The 21,586-nt window shown below is 46.7% G+C and overlaps 1 protein-coding gene across 1 annotated transcript; it reads left to right on the top strand.

Moving 5' to 3' along the window:
• The first annotated feature begins 17,894 nt into the window (after window positions 1–17,894).
• LOC123430246 lies at window positions 17,895–19,746 on the top strand. Its single transcript, XM_045114121.1, has one exon. The coding sequence runs from the start codon at window positions 18,417–18,419 to the stop codon at window positions 19,446–19,448; it is 1,032 nt and encodes a 343-aa protein (XP_044970056.1). The 5' UTR covers window positions 17,895–18,416; the 3' UTR covers window positions 19,449–19,746.
• Window positions 19,747–21,586: the final 1,840 nt, after the last annotated feature.

Genomic DNA, 21,586 nt, shown 5'->3' on the forward strand with positions numbered 1-21,586 from the left:
TCCAACTTTAGTTGAATTGGTTTTGACCGAGGCGGTCCTTGGAGAGGTCAAATAGCAATTTGCACATCTCCGTTGTGGTTTTTGCGTAAGTAAGATGCGATCATACTAGATACCCATAGCAGCCATGTAAAACATGCAACAACAAATTAGGGGACGTCTAACTTGTTTTTGCAGGGTATGCTTGTGATATGATATGGCCAATGACGTGATGTGATATATTGGATGTATGAGATGATCATGTTGTAATAGTTAATATCGACTTGCACGTCGATGCTACGGCCACCGGCAGGAGCCATAGGGTTGTCTTTAAACTAATGTTTGTGTTTGCAGATGCGTTTACTATATTGCTAGGTCGTAGCTTTAGTAGTAATAGCATAGATAACATGACAACCTCGATGGCGACTCGTTGATGGAGATCATGGTGTGGCGCCGGTGATAAGAAGATCATGTCGGTGCTTTGGTGATGGAGATCAAGAAGCACAAGATGATGGCCATATCATGTCACTTATGAATTGCAAGTGATGTTAATCCCTTTATGCACCTTATTTTGCTTAGAACGACGGTAGCATTATAAGGTGATTTCTCACTAAAATTTCAAGACGAAATTGTGTTTTCCCCGACTGTGCACCGTTGCTACAGTTCTTCGTTTCGAGACACCACGTGATGATCGGGTGTGATAGACTCAACGCTCACAAACAACGGGTGCAAAACAGTTGCACGCGCGAAACACTCGGGTTAAGCTTGACGAGCCTAGCATGTGTAGACATGGCCTCGGAAAACATGAGACCAAAAGGTCGAGCATGAATCGTATAGTTGATATGATTAGCATAGAGATGCTTACCACTGAAACTATTCTCAACTCACGTGATGACCGGACTTGAGTTAGTGAATTTGGATCATGTACCACTCAAATGACTAGAGAGATGTATTTTGAGTGGGAGCTTAGCAAGTAATTTGATTAGTTAAACTCTAATTATCTTGAACATAATCTAAGTCCACTTCGAAGTATTTGTGTTGTAGATCAATGGCTCACGCGACAGTCACCCTAAATTTTAATACGTTCCTAGAGAAAGCTAAGTTGAAAGATGATGGAAGCAACTTTGTAGACTGGGCTCGTTATCTTAAGTTGCTCGTGCAAGCTGGGAAGAAGGATTTTGTCCATAATGCTGCGCTAGGAGATGAACCACCCGCTACGGCTGACCAAGATGTTAAGAACGCTTGGTTAAAACGTAACGAGGACTACTCAGTAGTTCAATGTGCAGTCTTGTATGGCTTAGAGCCGGGACTTCAACGTCGCTTTGAGCGTCATGGCGCGTATGAGATGTTGCAGGAGTTGAAGTTTATATTTTACAAGAACGCCCGGATCGAGAGGTATGAGACCTCTGATAAATTCTATGCTTGCAAGATGCAGGAGAATTCGTCTGTCAGTGAACATGTGCTCAAAATATCTGGGTACTCAAACTGTCTAGCTAAGCTGGGGATTGAACTCCCGCAAGAGGCTATCACTGACAGAATTCTTCAATCACTGCCATCAAGCTACAAGAGCTTTGTGTTGAACTATAACATGCAAGGGATGAACAAGTCACCCGGCGAGTTATTCGCGATGCTGAAAGTCGCAGTGTCAGAACTCCGGAAAGAGCATCAAGTGTTGATGGTCAATAAAACCACTAGTTTCAAGAGAAACGGCAAAGGAAAGAAGAGTAACTCCAAGAAGAGCGGCAAACCTATTGCCAATACGACGAAGAAACCCAAGGCTGGACCTAAGCCTGAAACAGAGTTTTATTATTGCAAGGGACTGGGTCACTTCAAGCGCAACTGCCCCAAGTATCTGGTTGATAAGAAGGCGGCCAAGGAAAAATCAGGTATATTCGATATACATGTTATTGATGTGTACTTAACAAACTCTCGTAGTAGTGCCTGGGTATTCGATACCGGTTCTGTTTCTCATATTTGCAACTCGAAACAGGAACTGCGGAATAAACGAAGGCTGGCGAAATATGCAGTGACGATGCGCGTAGGAAATGGTTCCAAGGTTGATGCAATCGCCGTCGGCACAGTTTCACTTCAGTTACCATCAGGATTAGTTATGAACTTAAATAATTGTTATTTGGTGCATGCGTTAAGCATGAACATTATATCTGGATCTTGTTTATTGCGAGACGGTTACTCATTTAAGTCAGAGAATAATGGATGTTCTATTTCTATGAGTAATATATTTTACGGTCATGCACCCAATGTGAGAGGATTGTTCATATTGAATCTTGATAGCGATGATACACATATACATAACATTAAGACCAGAAGAGTTAGAGTTAACAATGATAGCGCCATGTTTTTGTGGCACTGCCACTTAGGTCATATTGGTGTAAAGCGCATGAAGAAACTCCATTCCGTTGGACTTTTGGAGTCACTTGACTTTGATTCACTTGACACGTACGAACCATGCCTCATGGGCAAGATGACTAAGACTCCGTTCTCTGGAACAATGGAGCGTGCAAGTGACTTGTTGGAAATCATACATACCGATGTCTGCGGTCTAATGAGTGTGGAGGCGTGCGGCGGATATCGTTATTTCTCACCTTCACTGACGATTTGAGTAGATATGGTTATGTATACTTGATAAAGCACAAGTCTGAAACGTTTGAGAAGTTCAAGCAATTTCATAGTGAAGTTGAAAATCATCGTAACAACAAGATCAAGTTCCTACGGTCTGATTGTGGGGGTGAATATCTGAGTTTCGAGTTTGGTGCTCACTTAAGACAATGTGGAATTGTTTCACAGTTGACACTGCCTGGAACACCATAGCGTAATGGTGTGTCCGAATGTCGTAATCGTACTTTGTTAGAGATGGTGCGATCTATGATGTCTCTTACCGATTTGCCGTTATCGTTTTGGGGTTATGCATTAGAGATAGCTGCATTCACTTTAAATAGGGCACCATCAAAATCCGTTGACGACACCATACGAACTGTGGTATGGCAAAAGACCAAAGTTGTCGTTTCTTCAAGTTTTGGGATGTGATGCTTATGCCAAAAAGCTTTAGCCTGAAAAGCTGGAACCCAAAGCGGAAAAGTGCGTCTTCATAGGTTACCCAAAAGAGACAGTTGGGTATACCTTCTATCTCAAATCCGAGGGCAAAGTGTTTCTTGCTAAAAACAGAGCTTTTTCTGAGAAGGAGTTTCTCTTGAAAGAATTGAGTGGGAGGAAGATAGAACTTGATGAGGTTGTCGAACCTCTAAACCCTCTGGATGGTGGCACAGGGCAAGGGGAAACCCCTGTTGTTGCGACGCCGGTTGAGGAGGAAGTTGTTGATGATGATCACGAAACTTCGGATCAAGTTCCTATCGGACCTCGTAGGTCTACAAGATCACGTACTGCTCCTGAGTGGTACGGTAATCCTGTCTTATCAATTATGTTGTTAGACAACAATGAACCTGCGAATTATGAAGAAAAAGAAATGGTGAGCCCAGATTCCAACAAATGGCTGGAGGCCATGAAGTCCGAGATAGGATACATGTACAAGAACAAAGTGTGGACTTTGGAAGTACTACGTGAAGGTTGCAAGGCTATTCAGAACAAATGGATCTTTAAGAAGAAGACGGACGCAGACGGTAATGTAACCGTTTATAAAGCTTGACTTGTGGCAAAGGGGTTTTCACAAGTTCAAGGAGTTGACCATGATGAGAAGTTCTCACCGGTAGTGATGCTTAAGTCCGTCCGAATCATGTTAGCAATAGCTGCATTTTCCGATTATGAAATCTGGCACATGGATGTCAATACGGCGTTCCTTAACGGTTTTCGTAAGGAAGAGTTGTATATGATGCAACCCAAAGGTTGTGTCGATCCGAAGAATGCTAACAAAGTGTGCAAGCTCCAGCGATCCATTTATGGACTGGTGCAAGCATCTCGGAGTTGGAATAAACGCTTTGATGATGTGATCAATGCATTTGGGTTTATACAAGTGGTTGGAGAATCTTGTATTTACAAGAAAGTGAGTGGGAGCTCTGTGGCGTTTCTAATATTATATGTGGATGACATATTGCTGATTGGAAACAACGTGGAGTTTTTGGAGAGCATAAAGGATTACTTGAATAAAAGTTTCTCTATGAAGGACCTAGGAGAAGCTGCTTACATTCTAGGCATTAAGATCTATAGGGATAGATCGATATGCCTCATAGGACTTTCACAAAGCACATACCTTGATAAAGTTTTGAAGAAGTTCAAAATGGATCAGTCCAAGAAAGCGTTCTTGCCAGTGTTACAAGGTATAAAATTGAGTAAGACTCAGTGCCCAGCAACTGCGGAAGATAGAGAACAAATGAGTTCCATCCCCTATGCTTCAACCATAGGTTCTATCATGTATGCAATGTTGTGCACTAGACCATACGTCAGCTTGGCCATAAGTATGGCACGCAGGTTTCAGAGTAATCCAGGAGTGGATCACTAGACGGCGGTCAATAATATTCTGAAGTACCTGAAAAGGACTAAGGAAATGTTTCTCGTTTATGGAGGTGACGAAGGGCTCGTCGTAAAAGGTTACGTCAACACAAGCTTCGACATTGATCCGGATGACTCTAAGTCGCAAACCGGATACGTATTTATTCTTAATGGGGGTGCAGTAAGTTGGTGCAGTTCAAGCAAAGCGTCGTAGCAGATTCTACATGTGAAGCGGAGTACATGGCTGCCTTGGAGGCACCAAAGGAGGGTGTCTGGATGAAGCAGTTCATGACGGATCTTGGAGTTGTGTCGAGCGCACTAAATCCAATAACTCTGTTCTATGACAACACTTGCGCCATTGCCCTAGCAAAGGAACCAAGGTTTCACAAGAAGACCAGACACATCAAATGACGCTTCAACCTCATCCACGACTACGTCGAAGGAGATGACATGAATATTTGCAAAGTGCACATGGATCTAAATGTAGCAGACCCACTGACTAAACCTCTTGCACGGGCAAAACATGATCAACACCAGAACTGTATGGGTGTTAGATTTATTACAATGTAAATCGCATGGCGATGTGAGGACTAGATTACTGACCCTAGTGCACGTGGGAAATTGTTGGAAATATGCCCTAGAGGCAATGATAAATAGTTATTATTATATTTCTAGTTTAAAGATAATCGTTTATTATCCATGCTATAATTGTATTGAATGAAATCATAGATACATGTGTGGATACATAAACAAAATAATGTCCCTAGCAAGCCTCTAGTTGGCTAGCCAGTTGATCAATGATAGTCAAGGTTTTCTAACAATATGCAAGTGTTGTCACTTGATAACTGGATCACATCATTAGGAGAATCATGTGATGGACTAGACCCAAACTATGAATGTAGCATATTGATCGTGTCGTTTTATTGCTATTGTTTTCTGCGTGTCAAGTATTTGTTACTATGACCATGAGATCATATAACTCACTGGCACCGTAGGAATACCTTGTGTGCATCAAACGTCGCAACGTAATTGGGTGACTATAAAGGTGCTCTACAAGTATCTCCGAAGGTGTCCGTTGAGTTAGTATGGATCAAGACTGGGATTTGTCACTCCGTGTGACGGAGAGGTATCTCGGGGCCCACTCGATAATACAACATCACACACAAGCCTTGCAAGCAATGTGACTAAGTGTAAGTCACGGGATTTTGTATTACGGAACGAGTAAAGATACTTGCGGGTAACGAGATTGAAATAGGTATGCGGATACCGACGATCGAATCTCGGGCAAGTAACATACCGAAGGACAGAGGGAATGACATACGGGATTATATGAATCCTTGACACTGAGGTTTAACCGATAAGATCTTCGGAGAATATGTAGGATCCAATATGGGCATCCACGTCCCGCTATTGGATATTGACCGAGGAATGCCTCGGGTCATGTCTACATAGTTCTCAAACCCGCAGGGTCTGCACACTTAAGGTTCGATGATGTTTTAGTATAGTTGAGTTTTATGTGTGGTTAACGAATGTTGTTTGGAGTCCCGGATGAGATCACGGATGTCGTGAGGGTTTCCGGAATGGTCAGGAAACGAAGATTGATATATAGGATGGTTTCATTTGGTTACCGGAAAGTTTCGGGCAATTCCGGCAGTATATCAGGAGTGACGAACGGGTTCCGGGTGTTCACCGGGAGGGGCCCACCCACCCGGGAGTGAGCCCAAGGCCCTAGGGTGGTGCCACAAGTCCTTAGTGGGATGATTGAGTCAACCCAAGGAGCCCATGGTGCCACATAAAGAAAATACCAAAAGAAAAGAAAAAGAAAAAGGAAAGAGGGAGGTGGGAAGGAAGAGGATGACTCCTCCTTCCCAAACCGAATTGGAGGAGGAGACTCCTCTTTGCGGCCGGCGCACCCTTGAGGCCTTGTGCCTCAAGGCTAGCCCCTCCCCCTCCCTCATATATATAGTGGTGGTTTAGGGCTTTTTGAGACACAACTTTGCCACGTGCAACTCTAGCCTATACCACACAGTTTCACCTCTAGATCGGATTTCTGCAGAGCTCGGGCGGAGTTCTGCAGGAGTAGATCATCACCACCACCGGAGCGTCGTCACGCTGCCGGTGAACTCATCTACTTCTCCGTCTTGCTTGCTGGATCAAGAAGGCCGAGATCATCGTCGAGGTGTACCTGTGCTGAACGCACAGGTGTCGTCCGTTCGGTGCTAAATCGGAATGAATTGTGGGACGGTTCAAGGGACGTAAATACATTCCACTACATCAACCTTGTTTCTTATTGCTTCGTGCTATGCGATCTACAAGGGTACGTAGATCCGAATCTCCACTCGTAGATGGACATCACCATGATAGGTCTTCGTGTGCGTAGGAAATTTTTTGTTTCCCATGCAACCTTCCCCAACACCACATACCCTAGTAGATCGCTAAGCGGGAAGCATTAAGAAACAAGGTTGATGTAGTGGTACAGCTTCCTGATTCAAATCACCATCGTCCCACGATCCGTTCCGATCTAGCGCCGAACGGACGACACCTCCGCATTCAGCACACGTATAGCTCGATGACGATCTCCGCCTTCTTGATCCAGCAAGAGAGACAGGGAAGTAGATGAGTTCTCCGGCAGCGTGATGGCGCGCTAGTAATGGTGATGATCCATTCCTGCAGGGCTCTGCCCGAGCTCCGTAGAAAACTGATCTAGAGGAAGAACTACGAAGTAGAGGTTTGAGTTGCACATGGCAAAAGTTGTGTCTCAAAAACCGTAAAACCTATAGTATATATAGGAGGAGGGGAGGGGCTAGCCTTGGGGCTCAAGGGAGCCCCAACGGCGCCGTCTGAGAGAGGAGAGGAGGACTCCAACTCCAATTCGGTTTGGGGGAAGGAGGAGTCCTCCTCTTCCTTCCCACCTCCCTCTTTTTTTTCTTTGGTTTTTTTCTCCTTAGCCGCCATAGCCCACTTGGGCTGGCCTCACCAGCCCACTAAGGGATGGTGCGCCACCCTTGGCCTATTAGGCTCACTCCCGGGTGGGTGGGCCCCTCCCGGTGTAAACCCGGAACCCACTCCCGGTACACTGCCGGTAATGCCCGAAATCTTTCCGGAGACCAAATGAAACCATCCTATATATGAATCTTCGTTTCCAAACCATTCCTGAAACCCCGTGATGTCCTGATCTCATCTGGAACTCCTAACAACCTTCAGTCACCAACTCCTATAACTCCACTATACTGAAATGTCACAGAACCTTAAGTGTGCAGACCCTGCGGGTTCGAGAACTATGCATACATGACCTGAGACACTCCCCGGTCAATATCCAATAGCGGGACCTGTATGTCCATATTGGATCCTACATATTCTACAAAGATCTTATCGGTTGAAACTTTGTGCCAAGGATTCATATAATGTCGTATACCATTCCCTTTGTCCTTCGGTATGTTACTTGCCCGAGATTTGATCGTCGGTATCCCTATACCTATTTCAATTTCGTTACCGACAAGTCTCTTTACTCGTTCCGTAATACAAGATCCTGTGACTATCACTTTAGTCACATTGCTTGCAAGGCTTATACATGATGTTGTATTACCGAGTGGGCCCCGAGATACCTCTCCGTCACACGGAGTGACAAATCCCAGTCTTGATCCATGCCAACCCAACAGACACCTTTGGAGATACCTGTAGAGCACCTTTATAGTCACCCAGTTATGTTGCGACGTTTGACAACCCACAAGGTATTCCTCCGGTGTCCGGGAGTTGCGTGATCTCATGGTCATAGGAACACATACATTGACATGCAGAAAATAGTTACAATAAACTGACACGATCATATGCTACGTTTATAGTTTGGGTCTTGTCCATCACATCATTCTCCCAATGATGTGATCTCGTTATCAAGTGACAACACTTGCCTATGACCAGGAAACCTTGACCATCTTTGATCAACGAACTAGTCAACTAGAGGCTCACTAGGGAAAGTGTGTTGTCTATGTATCCACACATGTATTTGAGTTTCCAATCAATAGAATTCTAGCATGGATAATAAACGATTATTATGAACAAGGAAATATAATAATAACTAATTTATTATTGCCTCTAGGGCATATTTCCAACATTAAGGGAATAAGCCTTCTGTGCAGCAATGAGGACAATCCTCAGTTCACGAACCCAGTCTGCATAATTGCTACTATCATCTTTCAACTGAATTTTTTATAGAAAAATATCTAAAAAAAGTAGAGCTACAATGCAAGCTACAACATAATTTGCAAAGACCTTTTTGACTATGTTCATGATACTTGAGTTTATCTAATCATATTACTAATAACTCCCACTCAAAATAGACATCCCTCTAGTCATTTGAGTGGCGCGTGATCCAAATCCACTAACTCAAGTCCGATCATCATGTGAGTTGAGTATAGTTTCAGTGGTGAACATCTCCATGTTGATCATATCAACTATATGATTCATGCTCGACCCTTCGGTCAGTCTGTACATGCTAGGCTCGTCAAGTTTAACCCGAGTGTTCCGCGTGTGCCACTGTTTTGCACCCGTTGTATGTGAACATTGAGTCTATCACACCCGATAATCACGTGGTGTTTCGAAACGACGAACTGTCGCAACGGTGCACAATCGGGGAGAACATAATTTTATCTTGAAATTTTACTGAAGGATCACCTTATAATGCTACCGTCGTTCTAAGAAAAATAAGGTGCATAAAAAGGATTAACATCACGACATGATATGGCCATGATCTTGTGCTTCTTGATCTCCATCACCAAAGCACAGACATGATCCTCATCGTCACCGGCGCCATACCATGATCTCCATCATCATGCCGCCATCGAGGTTGTCATGCTATCTATGCTATTACTACTAAAGCTACAACCTAGAAATATAGTAAATGCATGTGCAAGCACAAATGTTAGTTTAAAGACAACCCTACGGCTCCTACCGATTGCCATAGCATCGACGTGCAAGTCGATATTTAACTATTACAACATGATCATCTCATACATCCAATATATCACATCATGTCTTTGGCCATATCACATCACATGCATACCCTGCAAAAACAAGTTAGACATCCTCTAATTTGTTGTTTCATATTTTACGTGGCTGCTATGGGTATCTAGTATGATCGCATCTTACTTACGCAAACACACAACGGTGATATGCAAATTGCTACTAAACCTTTCTCCAAGGACCGCCTCGGTCAAATCTGATTCAACTAAAGTTGAAGAAACACACACCCGCCAGTCATCTTTATGCAACAAGTTGCATGTTAGTCAATGAAACCGGTCTCTCGTAAGCGTACGAGTAAGGTTGGTCCGGGCCGCTTCAATCCAACAATACCGCTGAATCGAGAAAAGACTAAGGAGGGCAGCAAATCGAACATCAACGCCCACAAAAACTTTTGTGTTCTACTCGAGATTACATCTATGCATGAACCTAGCTCATGATGCCACTGTTGGGGAACATTGCATGGGAAACAAAAAATTTCCTATGCACACGAAGACCTATCATGGTGATGATCATCTACGAGAGGGAGATCAGATCCACATACCCTTGTAGATCGCTAAGCGGAAGCGTTAATAAACGCGGTTGATGTAGTGATACATCTTCACGATCCGTCCCACGAACCGTCCCACGAACCGTCTCGTGATCCGTTCCGATCAAGTGCCGAACGGACGACACCTCTGCGGTCCGCACACGTACAGCTCGATGATGATCTCTGTCTTCTTGATCCAGCAAGAGAGACGGGGATGTAGATGAGTTCCCCGGCAGCGCGACGACGCTCCGGTGGTGGTGGTGATCTATTCCTGCAGGGCTCCGCCCGAGCTCCGCAGAAAACCGATCTAGAGAAAGAACTACGATCTAGAGGAGAGGGCAACACGTGGCAAAGTTGTGTCTCAAAATCCCTAAACCTCTAGTATATATAGGAGGAGGGAGGGGACAGGCTTTGCGCCACAAGGAAGGAGCCCTTGGGTCATCCGACGTGGAGGAGGGAGGAGTCCTCCTCCAATCCCACTTGGATTAGGACTTCTTCCGTAATTTCCCACCTCTTTTGGATTTTCCACTTTTTCCTCATGGGCTTTCCTTGGATGACTTTGTCAGCCCATTATGCCTTATTGCGCATCCAATAAACCCACGTGGACCCCTTGGGCCTGGTGGGCCCACTCAGTGGGCCCCCGAAACCCATTCGTCACTCTCGGTATACTGTCGGCAATGCTCAAAAATCTTCGGAATCCAAATACCAACTTCCTATATACCAATCTTCGTTTCCGGACCATTGCGGAACTCCTCGTGACGTCCGGGATCTCATCTGGGGATCCGAACAAAACTTCGGTCACCAACACATATAACTCAACTATACTAAAACGTTACCGAACCTTAAGTGTGCAGACCCTGCGGGTTCGAGAACTATGCAGACATGACCTGAGACACTCTCTGGTCAATAACCAATAGCGGGACCTGGATGTCCATATTGGCTCCCACATATTCTACAAAGATCTCTATCGTTTGAACCTCTATGTCAAGGATTCAGTTAATCCCGTATGTTGTTCCCTTTGTCCTTCGGTATGTTACTTGCCCGAGATTCGATCGTCGGTATCTCCATACCTAGTTCAATCTCGTTATCGGCAAGTCTCTTTACTCGTTCCGTAATACAATATCCCGTAACTAACTCCTTAGTCACATTGCTTGCAAGGCTTGTTGTGATGTTGTATTGTCGAGTGGGCCCCGAGATACATCTCCGTCACACGAAGTGACAAATCCCAGTCTTGATCCATGCCAACCCAACAGACACCTTTGGAGATACCTGTAGAGCACCTTTATAGTCACCCAATTACGTTGCGACGTTTGATACACACAAGGTATTCCTTCGGTGTTTGGGAGTTGCATGATCTCATGGTCATAGGAACAGATACATTGACATGCAGAAAATAGTAGCAATAAACTGACACGATCATACGCTACGTTTATAGTTTGGGTCTTGTCCATCACATCATTCTTCTACTGATGTGATCCCGTTATCAAGTGATAAAACTTGTCTATGGTTAGTAAACCTTAACCATCTTTGATCAACGAGCTAGTCAACTGGAGGCTTACTAGGGACAGTGTTTTGTCTATGTATTCACACATGTGTTTGTGTTTCCAATCAATACAATTATAGCATGGATGATAAACGATTATCATGAACAAAGAAATATAATAATAACTAATTTATTATTGCCTCTAGGGCATATTTCCAAAAATTGCTGTTTGATTGGGGAATTTAATACTAGAAAATAATAACTAATAAGAAAAATGAAAATATGTCATTGGCGCCAACAAATCCTGTCCCATCACCTCAACCATGAAACTTTTCTCTTAGAGTATTTACAGGAGAAATACACTAAGAATTTTGGCAAAACAGCAAGTTGCAAAAAAAATGCAGGGCGAGGGGTGTGAAGAAAAGGTTGCGCCTTTGTTAAAACTAAAAAAAATGGTGCCAACAAATAATCCTAAAAAACTTGCAATTTTTTTATAAAAATCGACTACACAATTTGACAATAACATGCTTCTGCCGTCACTTGCATTACATAAGAAAACACATGGGGGCCGTGAGGCACACGAAAAAAAGTTCTGTTGGGAAAAAGTACATGCAAAACAGAACAACACAAACATTGCACTGCTTACATAGTTTAGAAACTCGAGAAGAAAATATGGAAAAGGGTTGTTGTACAGCCTAAATCACCAAATGGGAATAATTATGAAATGCTAGCACACTGTCTTTAACTACAAGCTTTTATGCTTGTGCCAGCCTCAAACCAATGACGATGCATGTTATGTTGATGCCCTGAACATTGCTCTCCTTGAAGTTAAACACAACAACATCGTCAACTTGGATGTGGTACTGGGTTGCAAAAACATCCCAATCTTTGTCCAAGACCATCAGTCCATCACAATTCGTGTCATATCCAACCTGCATGACATCTCCTACACCCATGCAAAGGCTAACAACCCCTTCTGGAGCCAAATTCAGCCATTGAAATATTTTCTTGGGGATTTTCTATGTGATGTCAACAAATTAAACAAAATAAAAAATGTGTTAGATAAAAAAACAAAAGATAGGAAAAACTTGTAGTTTGAGAGTATATACCATCAACTTGCTTGTGATGTTTGTGGGTGTGAGATGATGCACAAAATGCAGTCCTATATATCCATGTTGAATGTGTAGTGTCAGTCCCAACATTTGTTCTTCGCCACCATTGAGAACAACACCCCTCGTATAAATATTGTATGGCTCAACTCCAATCCCATGGCCAGCATTCGTCACCTTTTCCTCTCTAAATCTTTGCATGGGCAGCCCGGCCCGAGCCCGGTCCGAAAAACCGGGGCTGTGCCGGGCCGGGCTTGTAGTTCGGGCCTGGTTTCCAAGCTCGGGCAGCAGTACGGGTCGGGCTTGGGCTTTCAAAAATCACCATTTTACACGGAGGCCCGGCCCGACCCGGGCTGAAAATTCCCTTTTTAGTTTGTCCAGGCCAGGCTCGGGCCTGTTTATTGCATTTTTTGGCCAGGCCGGGCCATACTCGGGCCTGAGATTTTGGGTTCGGGCTTTCCAAAGCCCGACCCGGCCCGGTGTACGCCCAGGTTTATTCCTCTCCCACGACAACAAATGCACCAGCTCCCCCTTCTTCTACAACATCACCTCCATCCATGTCCTGTTCTGGCGCCCCATGATCTCCTACAAGGACGCTTCCAACGTAATTCACATATGCTTGGGCCATCCGTCTAGACTTGTCAAAAACCACTACTTGGCCCTGACCCATGTTGAAGTCACGCTTAAACTTCACCCAATCATCACCTCCAATGAGTGTAGTTGAGTGTCCCCTGAACACATCAACGACATACCTATGCCTATGTGCTTTGAACTTCAGACCACTCATATTGTCGAACTGGTTCCTTGTAGTGCATAGTATATTCTACTCATAAAAACAAAAAAAAACAAAAAAAAAAGTCAAACAATCATCATGAAAAAGAAATGCTTTGCAAACAAAATAAATAAAGAGAAAAGGCAATGCAACATAAAAATACATCATGGAGAAATAGGAAAAATATAGATGAAATTACCGCTAAATCTCGAGACCCATCGTGAATGAAAATGCCAAACCTCTGCTTGTTGTCTTTCTCGCAATAAGAATGACAAACTTGACACAACATCCTGCATGGCATAGACTCACGTTAGAAAAAAATGTACCATGATCAGTTTGTGCAAAAAAGACAACAATTATTTTGAATGAAAAAACATTAAAAAACTACTATATATGTTTACTTCGGTTCAAAAAAACACAACAAATTTCAGTTCAGACCCTCCCTGACAATTCAAGCAAACGTGCCAACGGGCTGGTTAGGCGACCAATGATCAACACTTTAATTTAGTTCATGTCATATTGCAGTTTCAGACCATACCACCTAGTTCAAGCAGACCACATCTCACGTAATCAGACAAAACACAAAAAAGAAAAATAATAGGCGCATATGACACATGTTAGAAAATAGTATTTACATAGATTTGGAAATTTGCTTGGATACATACATTTACTCGAAGCACCCCCAAACCGTAGACATTGTGTTCTTTTGCTGTTAAAACTATGAAATCAAACAATCATGACAACACCCGATTTCGATCTATTGAAACCCGCATGAATATATGTTATTGGACAATAAAAAACCTAGTCTCTAATTTAATTCACTTGACAGAAAAACATCCCTGCAAAAAAACACAAAACGAAGGGTGCCAAAAAAACACATGTTCAATTTAGTAAACTACAAAAACCTAAACAACAAATGAGAACTACAAAACACATTTAAACTGAAAAAGTATTTTAGAATTACAACATAAACTACATTCACCACATTTGTCTAAATTTTAAGTTCACACACTTCATTCCCACAAACCAAAAAAGCATTCCAGTTCAAGCTCACAATCCACGCAAAAAAATGTAAATGCACGCACATATATAACACGACACTAAGAATACTTCTTACTACACTTAGAGAAACCTTCACCACACACATTCAAAACATAAAAAATATCTGCATGGAAATGGAATACACATCCGTCTTCGTCGCAGGAAAAACACACGGAAAAGGAAAACATGATTTGAGAAATATATACCCGAACTAAATTGAATTCTACATTACTCCACACACATTTCTCCCGTGTGGGTGGGTGAACCACCAAAAAAATACTATCAATCCTACGAATCTGGCCAGAAAAAACAAGAACAGCTCGAACCCTAGAACACGAATCACTACAAAAAAAGAACAAAGAAAACACAGAAGAAAAGGATACCAGAGACATATACCTTACTTCCAAGATAGTAGCCGCCACCGTCGTTGATCTACCTGCAACAGTAGCCGCCGCCGCCGTCGATCTCCCACATCGGGTTGTCTCAGCCGCCAGCCAAAAAAAAAAGAAACGAAACGGACTGATGGGGGGGTGAGGGGCCAAAACAAGAAAATAATAATGGGCTGGTGCGAGTGAAGGGGAGATGGACAACAAAAGAACGGGCAAACAACGGGGACAACACATGGGTCGCGCGTCGCTAAGCATTTGTCCACCTGGACAAAAATAGGAATCACGATGCGGCTCGATCCAACGGTTGAAAAAGTAAATGGGATCAATTTATTTTTCATTCAACTGAGTTTTATCAAAACCGTATATTATTTAACCGAGGGGTATCCAATGTGTATGGTAGAAAATGAAAAGCAAAACATGATCAATTCAGGTGAAGCTAGCCTGAAAGGAAATGTGAGTACTTGTCCTGGTCGTTGAAGAAACTTAGTCTCTATATCCAGACGAGTACGTGCACCTGATTGTACGAGTGGAGTACATACAAAAGACTAATTAGCGTCACCGCTCGTGGGTCAATGATTATGGTAGATCGAGCGAGCGATGGATGGATCGATCTATCACCCGGGGGAGGAGGACAATCACATGATATCGTACTTTGCCCGGCTTAGAGGCACGCTGATGCTGATTTAGTTTGATTTATTCTCTTGCAAGTGCACCGTGCACTGTGCACATGAATCTTGCGTGTCCCAACGGCCCGGGTAGGCGGTCACATGGCTCCGTTGCGCTGATTTCGCAGGGGCAAAAAGGCGTTCCGCGGCCGTATTTGTTTACCCGATGAAGCGTGCCGGCTTCGTGCTCGGGCGGTTGAAGGGAAGGCCAGGAAAAGAACGTGCCCGCCTGCCGAAACCCAACTCCGCGCCGAAACGCACCGTCCAACTGCGACGCGATGGTCCACGGGAGCGGCACTGCTGCGGAGCAGGAGGAGCACCCGCTGTTCCCTGCTTCACAGGCAACAGCGCCGCTCCCAATTTATTTACCCGCCAGGGCGCGGCGAGATCTGCAGCAGCAGCAGCAGCAGCACAGCTCCCGATTTTAATTCCGCGCAGCGCAGGCACATGCGGGGCCGAGGAGACGACGGAAGGTCCCGGTCTCGGCCCTGACACCTGCGAGATCGCGAGCGCCGCGACCGTACGCGGCGGCTTGCTGCTGGGTTTGCTTGCTCGGCTGCGGCTGCAGCTGCTTTGGCCTTTTCGGCAAAATCGACAAATATGACCATAGTAAAAATTTACAAACTGAACTACGTTTGAAAAAAATTCACTCAGCTGACCCTTTTGGGTGACGCCTCGGACGTTGCACATGTTGCAGTGTGACGCCGAGAGTTTAGGCGCCACACATGCACTTATGCTCGGCGCCACCCCGCTCTCCCGCGTCCCCGTCGTCGGTTCCCAGGTCTACTACTTCCCGCACTGCCACTCGGAGCAGTGCCCGACCCCGCCCCGCGCGCCCGCGCACAACCTCTTCCCCTGCACCGTCGCCGCCGTCCACCTCTTCGCCGACCCCAAGACCGACGAGCCCTTCGCTACCGTCTGCCTCGTCCCCGGACCCCACCGCGCCCCCGCGCCAGACCTCCCCCACGCCTCCGCGCGTCGCCCGGAGCCCACGGCGTTCCGCTACTACGCCAAGCAGCTCACGCAAAGCGACGCCAACAACGGCGGCGGCTTCTCGGTGCCCCGCTTCTGCGCCGAGCTCGTCTTCCCGCCGCTCGACTTCGAGGCCGACCCGCCCGTGCAGCGGCTCCGCATGACCGACCCGCTCGGCAAGCACTGGGACTTCCGCCACATCTACCGCGGCACCCCGCGCCGCCACCTGCTCACCACCGGCTGGAGCAAGTTCGTCAACGCCAAGCTGCTCGTCGCGGGCGACGCCGTCGTCTTTATGCGCCGCGCCGACGGGGAGCTGCTCACCGGGATCCGCCGCGCGCCCAGGTTCCCCGCCGTCTCCCAGCAGGGCCCCGAGCGACGGCCCCGCAACGCGTGCGCAGGTCCCACCCCAGGAGGTGGACGACACCGTGCGTCTCGCGGCCGAGGGCGCGCCATTCACCGTCACCTACTACCCGCGCCAGGGCTGTGCAAAAAAGACAAATCTGAGGCTTTTTTACACACGACACTATTCATCATTTCAGGTTATAAATTTGTCTTTTTTGTGCAGATCGTATTTCAAGGTATTTCATCCTAAATTTTTGCACACATACGGATAACATCCTTCTTTACTTTCATATTTTTTTTCAGATTTTTTCGATACCGAAAAGTTTGAATTTTGAATTATTCAAAAATTTCGGCCTCCATGGAGGCCGAGCTCCAAACGTCCGCTCTTGATTTTGCCGGCCTTTTCAGCTTTGGGGGCCCGAGTGCCGTCAACCGGGTCAGTGCAGTTATAGTGTACCGCAGGCGGCACAGACGCCATCTCATGTTTGAACGACCGTGACCGTCTACGTGCGAAATGGTCTCGGTTGGGAGTTGGGACCGCCTGCCTGCCGTGGCTGTTTTTCTTTTTTGAAAATATTTCCTGTGGCTGTTGAACGCAGACTCCCCGGCGGGCCGGTCGTGTCCGCGAACACCACCGGATTTTGTAACGATTTCTTGCTGTATCCCACCATTCCATCCATCACGCGATTCGGTTTCGACCGTGCAAGTCTTGTAAAAAAGAAAACAATTGGAATCCAGCGGAGTTTGTGGCCTCGACACGACCGGAGAAGATGACGGCAGTGCGCCCCTTCCATTAACGCGTCCGCGTGCGCCAAAATAATACGTACATGGTGCGAAGCCCGCAGCCCCCACAGGCCACTCGCTGCCGAGGCAAGCAAGAACTCATGTGTCGCTATCCAATCCCAAGGTCTGTTTACAGCGCTGCCGCGACACGAAGTTTTGGCTTGGCTGGTCGGTCCGTCCGTCCGTACGTTCCTAACTAGTGCATGGACGTGGCCCGTCTCGGACTGCTCGGCTGCCCTCCCTTTTCCCTTTTTCGTTCCTACAGCTACAGGTGCCGACCGTTTCGTTTCGGAAGTTTCAGCGGGCATTTAGGAAAGCAGTAAAGAAGGAAGGAAGAAGCTCGGTCATTTAGGCCTCCTTTTCCGTTCGTTGGTACGTTCGCAGTTGGATTGGAAGCCTCCCAACGAACGAACGAACGAAATACAAGAACATGACGCAGACATGATTGAATTTGCTTTGCTCTGCGCGCACCCATCGAATTTGTTCTCCACTATCCAGACCTACTCTACTCGTACTACTAGTACTAATAAAGCAGAAGCATCGGAGGGAATACATATCCGTAGTGGTTGAGGTCGAGCACAAGACATTGGAGGGGAAACCCCTGCCAAAGATTTTATACCTAGCTTGCGAGCACCAGCCTATTGCCTGTCAGCCTCTGGCTCCAGGCTTCCCAATTAAGAGATACCTTTCTCCTGCCATTACCGAACTTGCTTCATTCCCTTCCTACCGTCGCCTATTGCCCGTCGCCGTCTGCAAAATGCCATCCGCGCTCTAGCCAAACCCCAGAGGGATTCCTCGTGCTCGTGCTCCTGGCGTGGCGTGCCGTGCCGTGGGCGCACGTACGTAACGACGCCTCCACCTACTCATCACTGGGCATGAAGGACCTGGTGTCGTGCTTCAGCGGGCACGCCGTCAGGATCTCCGACGTCGCCTGCTCCGGCTCCGCGGGCGCAAATGCGGCCGTGGCGGCGGCGGCGATGGGGCCGGTGGACGGCGGGGGCAGGGCGGCGGGGATGAGCGCGGTCACCAGCGTGTACCGCTCGCGGCTCTCGGCGTCCGGGAAGGACCTGCTCGTGGACGTCACGTGGGCGCGGTCGCAGGACGGCCCCGCGCTCTCCGTCGCCGTCCACGACGCCGCCGCGGCCTCGCGCCACCAGCGCGCCGGCGGGGCCGCCGCCGCCGCCCCGCGGCACCTGCACAGGCGGAAGGGGAGCGGCACCTTCACCGCGGGCAGCTGCGTGGTGGGCGTGTTCTGGGACTACGCGGCGGCGCGCTACGGCGCGGGGCCCGAGCCCGTCTCCGGGTTCTACGTCGCCGTCGTCGCCGACGCCGAGTTCGTCCTCCTGCTCGGCGACATGAGCCGGGGCTACGTGGAGCGGCTGCACGGCGGGATACCGGTCGCCGAGTCGCGGATGGCGCGGCGGCGGGAGCGGTTCGTCGGGTGCGGGTGCTGGTCCACGAAAGCACGCTTCTTGGAGTCCGGCGCGGAGCACGAGATCGGCGTCGGGCTGGAGGGCGACACGGAGGCGTGGGTGACCGTGGACGGAAGGAAGGTGGTGCAGCTCCGGCGCCTGCGGTGGAACTTCCGCGGCAGCCACACCCTCATCCTCGACGGCGGCGCGCCGGTGGACATGACGTGGGACCTCCACGGCTGGCTCTTCCACGCGATCGACCCCTCCGCCTCGTCGTCCAGCGCCGTCTTCACGTTCCACGCGCGCGGCGCGTCGGAGACGAGGCTGTGGACGGACGACGACGACGGCGCCGCCAGCAGCGACGACAGCGACAAGGAACACGAGAAGCCTCTGGCGCCGGCGCCGGCGCGCGGCCAGCGACAGAAGCAGGGGCCGTCAGGGCAGGGGTTCTGCCTGCTGATTCAAGGCTTCAGGAGCTCCTCCAAGATCACCTGATCTGTACATTCCGCCACAAGATTTCACCAATCTTTTTTCATCTTCTTCTTGGTTTGCGTGCTTGGAAATGAAATTTAGGATGGATGTACTGATTGATGCCGGTTGTGAATTGATCCGATGCTTCACAGAATCACAGGAACGTGAGGCTGTGAATGGTAGTTTTACTGGTCTAAACATTAGTAGACGTGGGGAAGTTCATTGACATTGTTTTTTTTTTGGCTTGCGCGCTGATTTGATTGACACCTGACTGTGAATGTGTTGTGGATTTCAGAAATATACAGCAAAAGTTGCAACATTACATTTTGTGTCAACTGTTTGCTCCTTTTCATTACACTGTTGGGTAAGCTGCTTTGCACCCTTAGAACCGAATTTGGGATTCTGACGCGCAAGAGTGATAAACAAGCAAGTTAAGAAACCTTTATGGATATGTCAAGCCGGGTGGAGATGAGGATAAAAACACTTTTCCTCCACAATCCTTGTCATCCTCTAGCTTTGAGTAAACCGCGCACACAACCATAGCCGTCGCCGACGTCGATTGCGAGCTTTAAACAAAACACAAAACTTGTGTTTGACATATCAACTCTTCTTCTAAAATAAAATCGGGACCCTCTCAATTATTCCAGGACATGACTGCCACTCTAATGAATCCGAGAGGTCCCAAAGAGAAGAAGCAAATGAAACATGGTCCAGCCTTACTGATCTAAACATCGTGGAATTCTGAAGAAGAAGATTCTACTCCTATCAGATATGATTACACAAACAATTGGGAACATTTATCCGATGCAATGGTGGCATAAGTTCAGGATTCGCTCGGAAACCAGAGTCGCTAGCAGTCCTCTAAACGGCTTTGCTAATTTATTGACCTAGTGTTTGCCTTCATTGTGGCCAACTTATGCCATTGACTTGCATAACGATGCTAACTCACCTGCCTCTGCCGAAGGTCAACATGTTAGGCTAGTGAGAACAAGCCCAACTAACCGGCCATTTATGGGATTCACAGTAACACAAGACTACCCACTACAGAAAACTCTCTTAGTTTTGGTTGTAGGTGTTTTCTGTTGGTTAATTCATACTTGCTCCAAGTTATAGATTTGTCCCAAGTCAAACATCTTAAAGTTTGGGGAAAGACTGAAGCTGGAGCTCTCCAGCTTAATTTGCAGGAAGTCATGTTTTTCACAGTTAACTTGACTTTGGCCAAAGCAGCGGCTCAAATAAACATCACTATTTCTGAAATTAGATGGCTGATCAGGCAATATCTGAAGATTTCTTCAGCTACACCAAGCAGAATTTCTTCAGCAATCTTCCACATATCCAGAGATTTTTACAGTGTAGCCCTCAATAGTGCTCATCAGGTTCTTACTAGCAATGCAGAACCTGTCTTTAGTTGTCTCAAACAGGCTCATAGGCAATTTAGCTGCCCCTCTTGCAATATCTATTAGTGCTCCATTGCCCAGGAGTTGTAATCTATGCTGTAACATGTTTGGTTTGAAATGAATTTGGCGCCTTGTGCGCCTCCCACTTGTTAAAAAAAGTTGGAGCAAGTCTAGAAAAATTATATCAACATCTACAACATCAAATGAGTTTCACTAGATTCATTATAAAATATATTTGCATACTCTGAGCCTGTTCGGCAATCCACCGGCTACGCAAAATACAGGAGCGCACGGATCGACACTTTGGCCACTCCAAGAAAATGGCCTGCGGGCCGCTCGGCTCCGGGATGAGGAATGCGCGGAGCTGACTTGTTCGGTGCTGCTTCGGCAGCTCCAGGTGCGGAGCCACGGAGCGGAGAGCTGCCGAACTCTTTATAGAGCTGATGTTGTAGATGTTGACATATTTTTCTATTAACTTGGTCAAACTTAAAAGATGGTTGATTTGGGATAAACTTAGAACTTCAATTATCTTGGAATGGAGGGAGCAGGATATTGCAACAGAAAAGGCATGCACACAATAAAGCTGTAATTCCGGTACATGGAGGATACCTCGCAGCATCCAATGCCTACTTGGAAAAGGGGTGTACTACTTAGCTGGTATATACGTGTTCAAAAAAAAAAACTTAGCTGGTATACATAATACTGTACATTACTATTGTTTTAAAGCTGGTGATTCACGACAACAGTAGGCTGAGTTCAGACGCT

Source organism: Hordeum vulgare, chromosome 2H, assembly GCF_904849725.1.
Source record: "Hordeum vulgare subsp. vulgare chromosome 2H, MorexV3_pseudomolecules_assembly, whole genome shotgun sequence".
NCBI lineage: Eukaryota > Viridiplantae > Streptophyta > Magnoliopsida > Poales > Poaceae > Hordeum > Hordeum vulgare.

Bases quoted from the DNA above. Each gene is read 5' to 3' on its own strand.
- LOC123430246 (XM_045114121.1), top strand. From the start codon at position 18,417: ATGAAGGACCTGGTGTCGTGCTTCAGCGGGCACGCCGTCAGGATCTCC.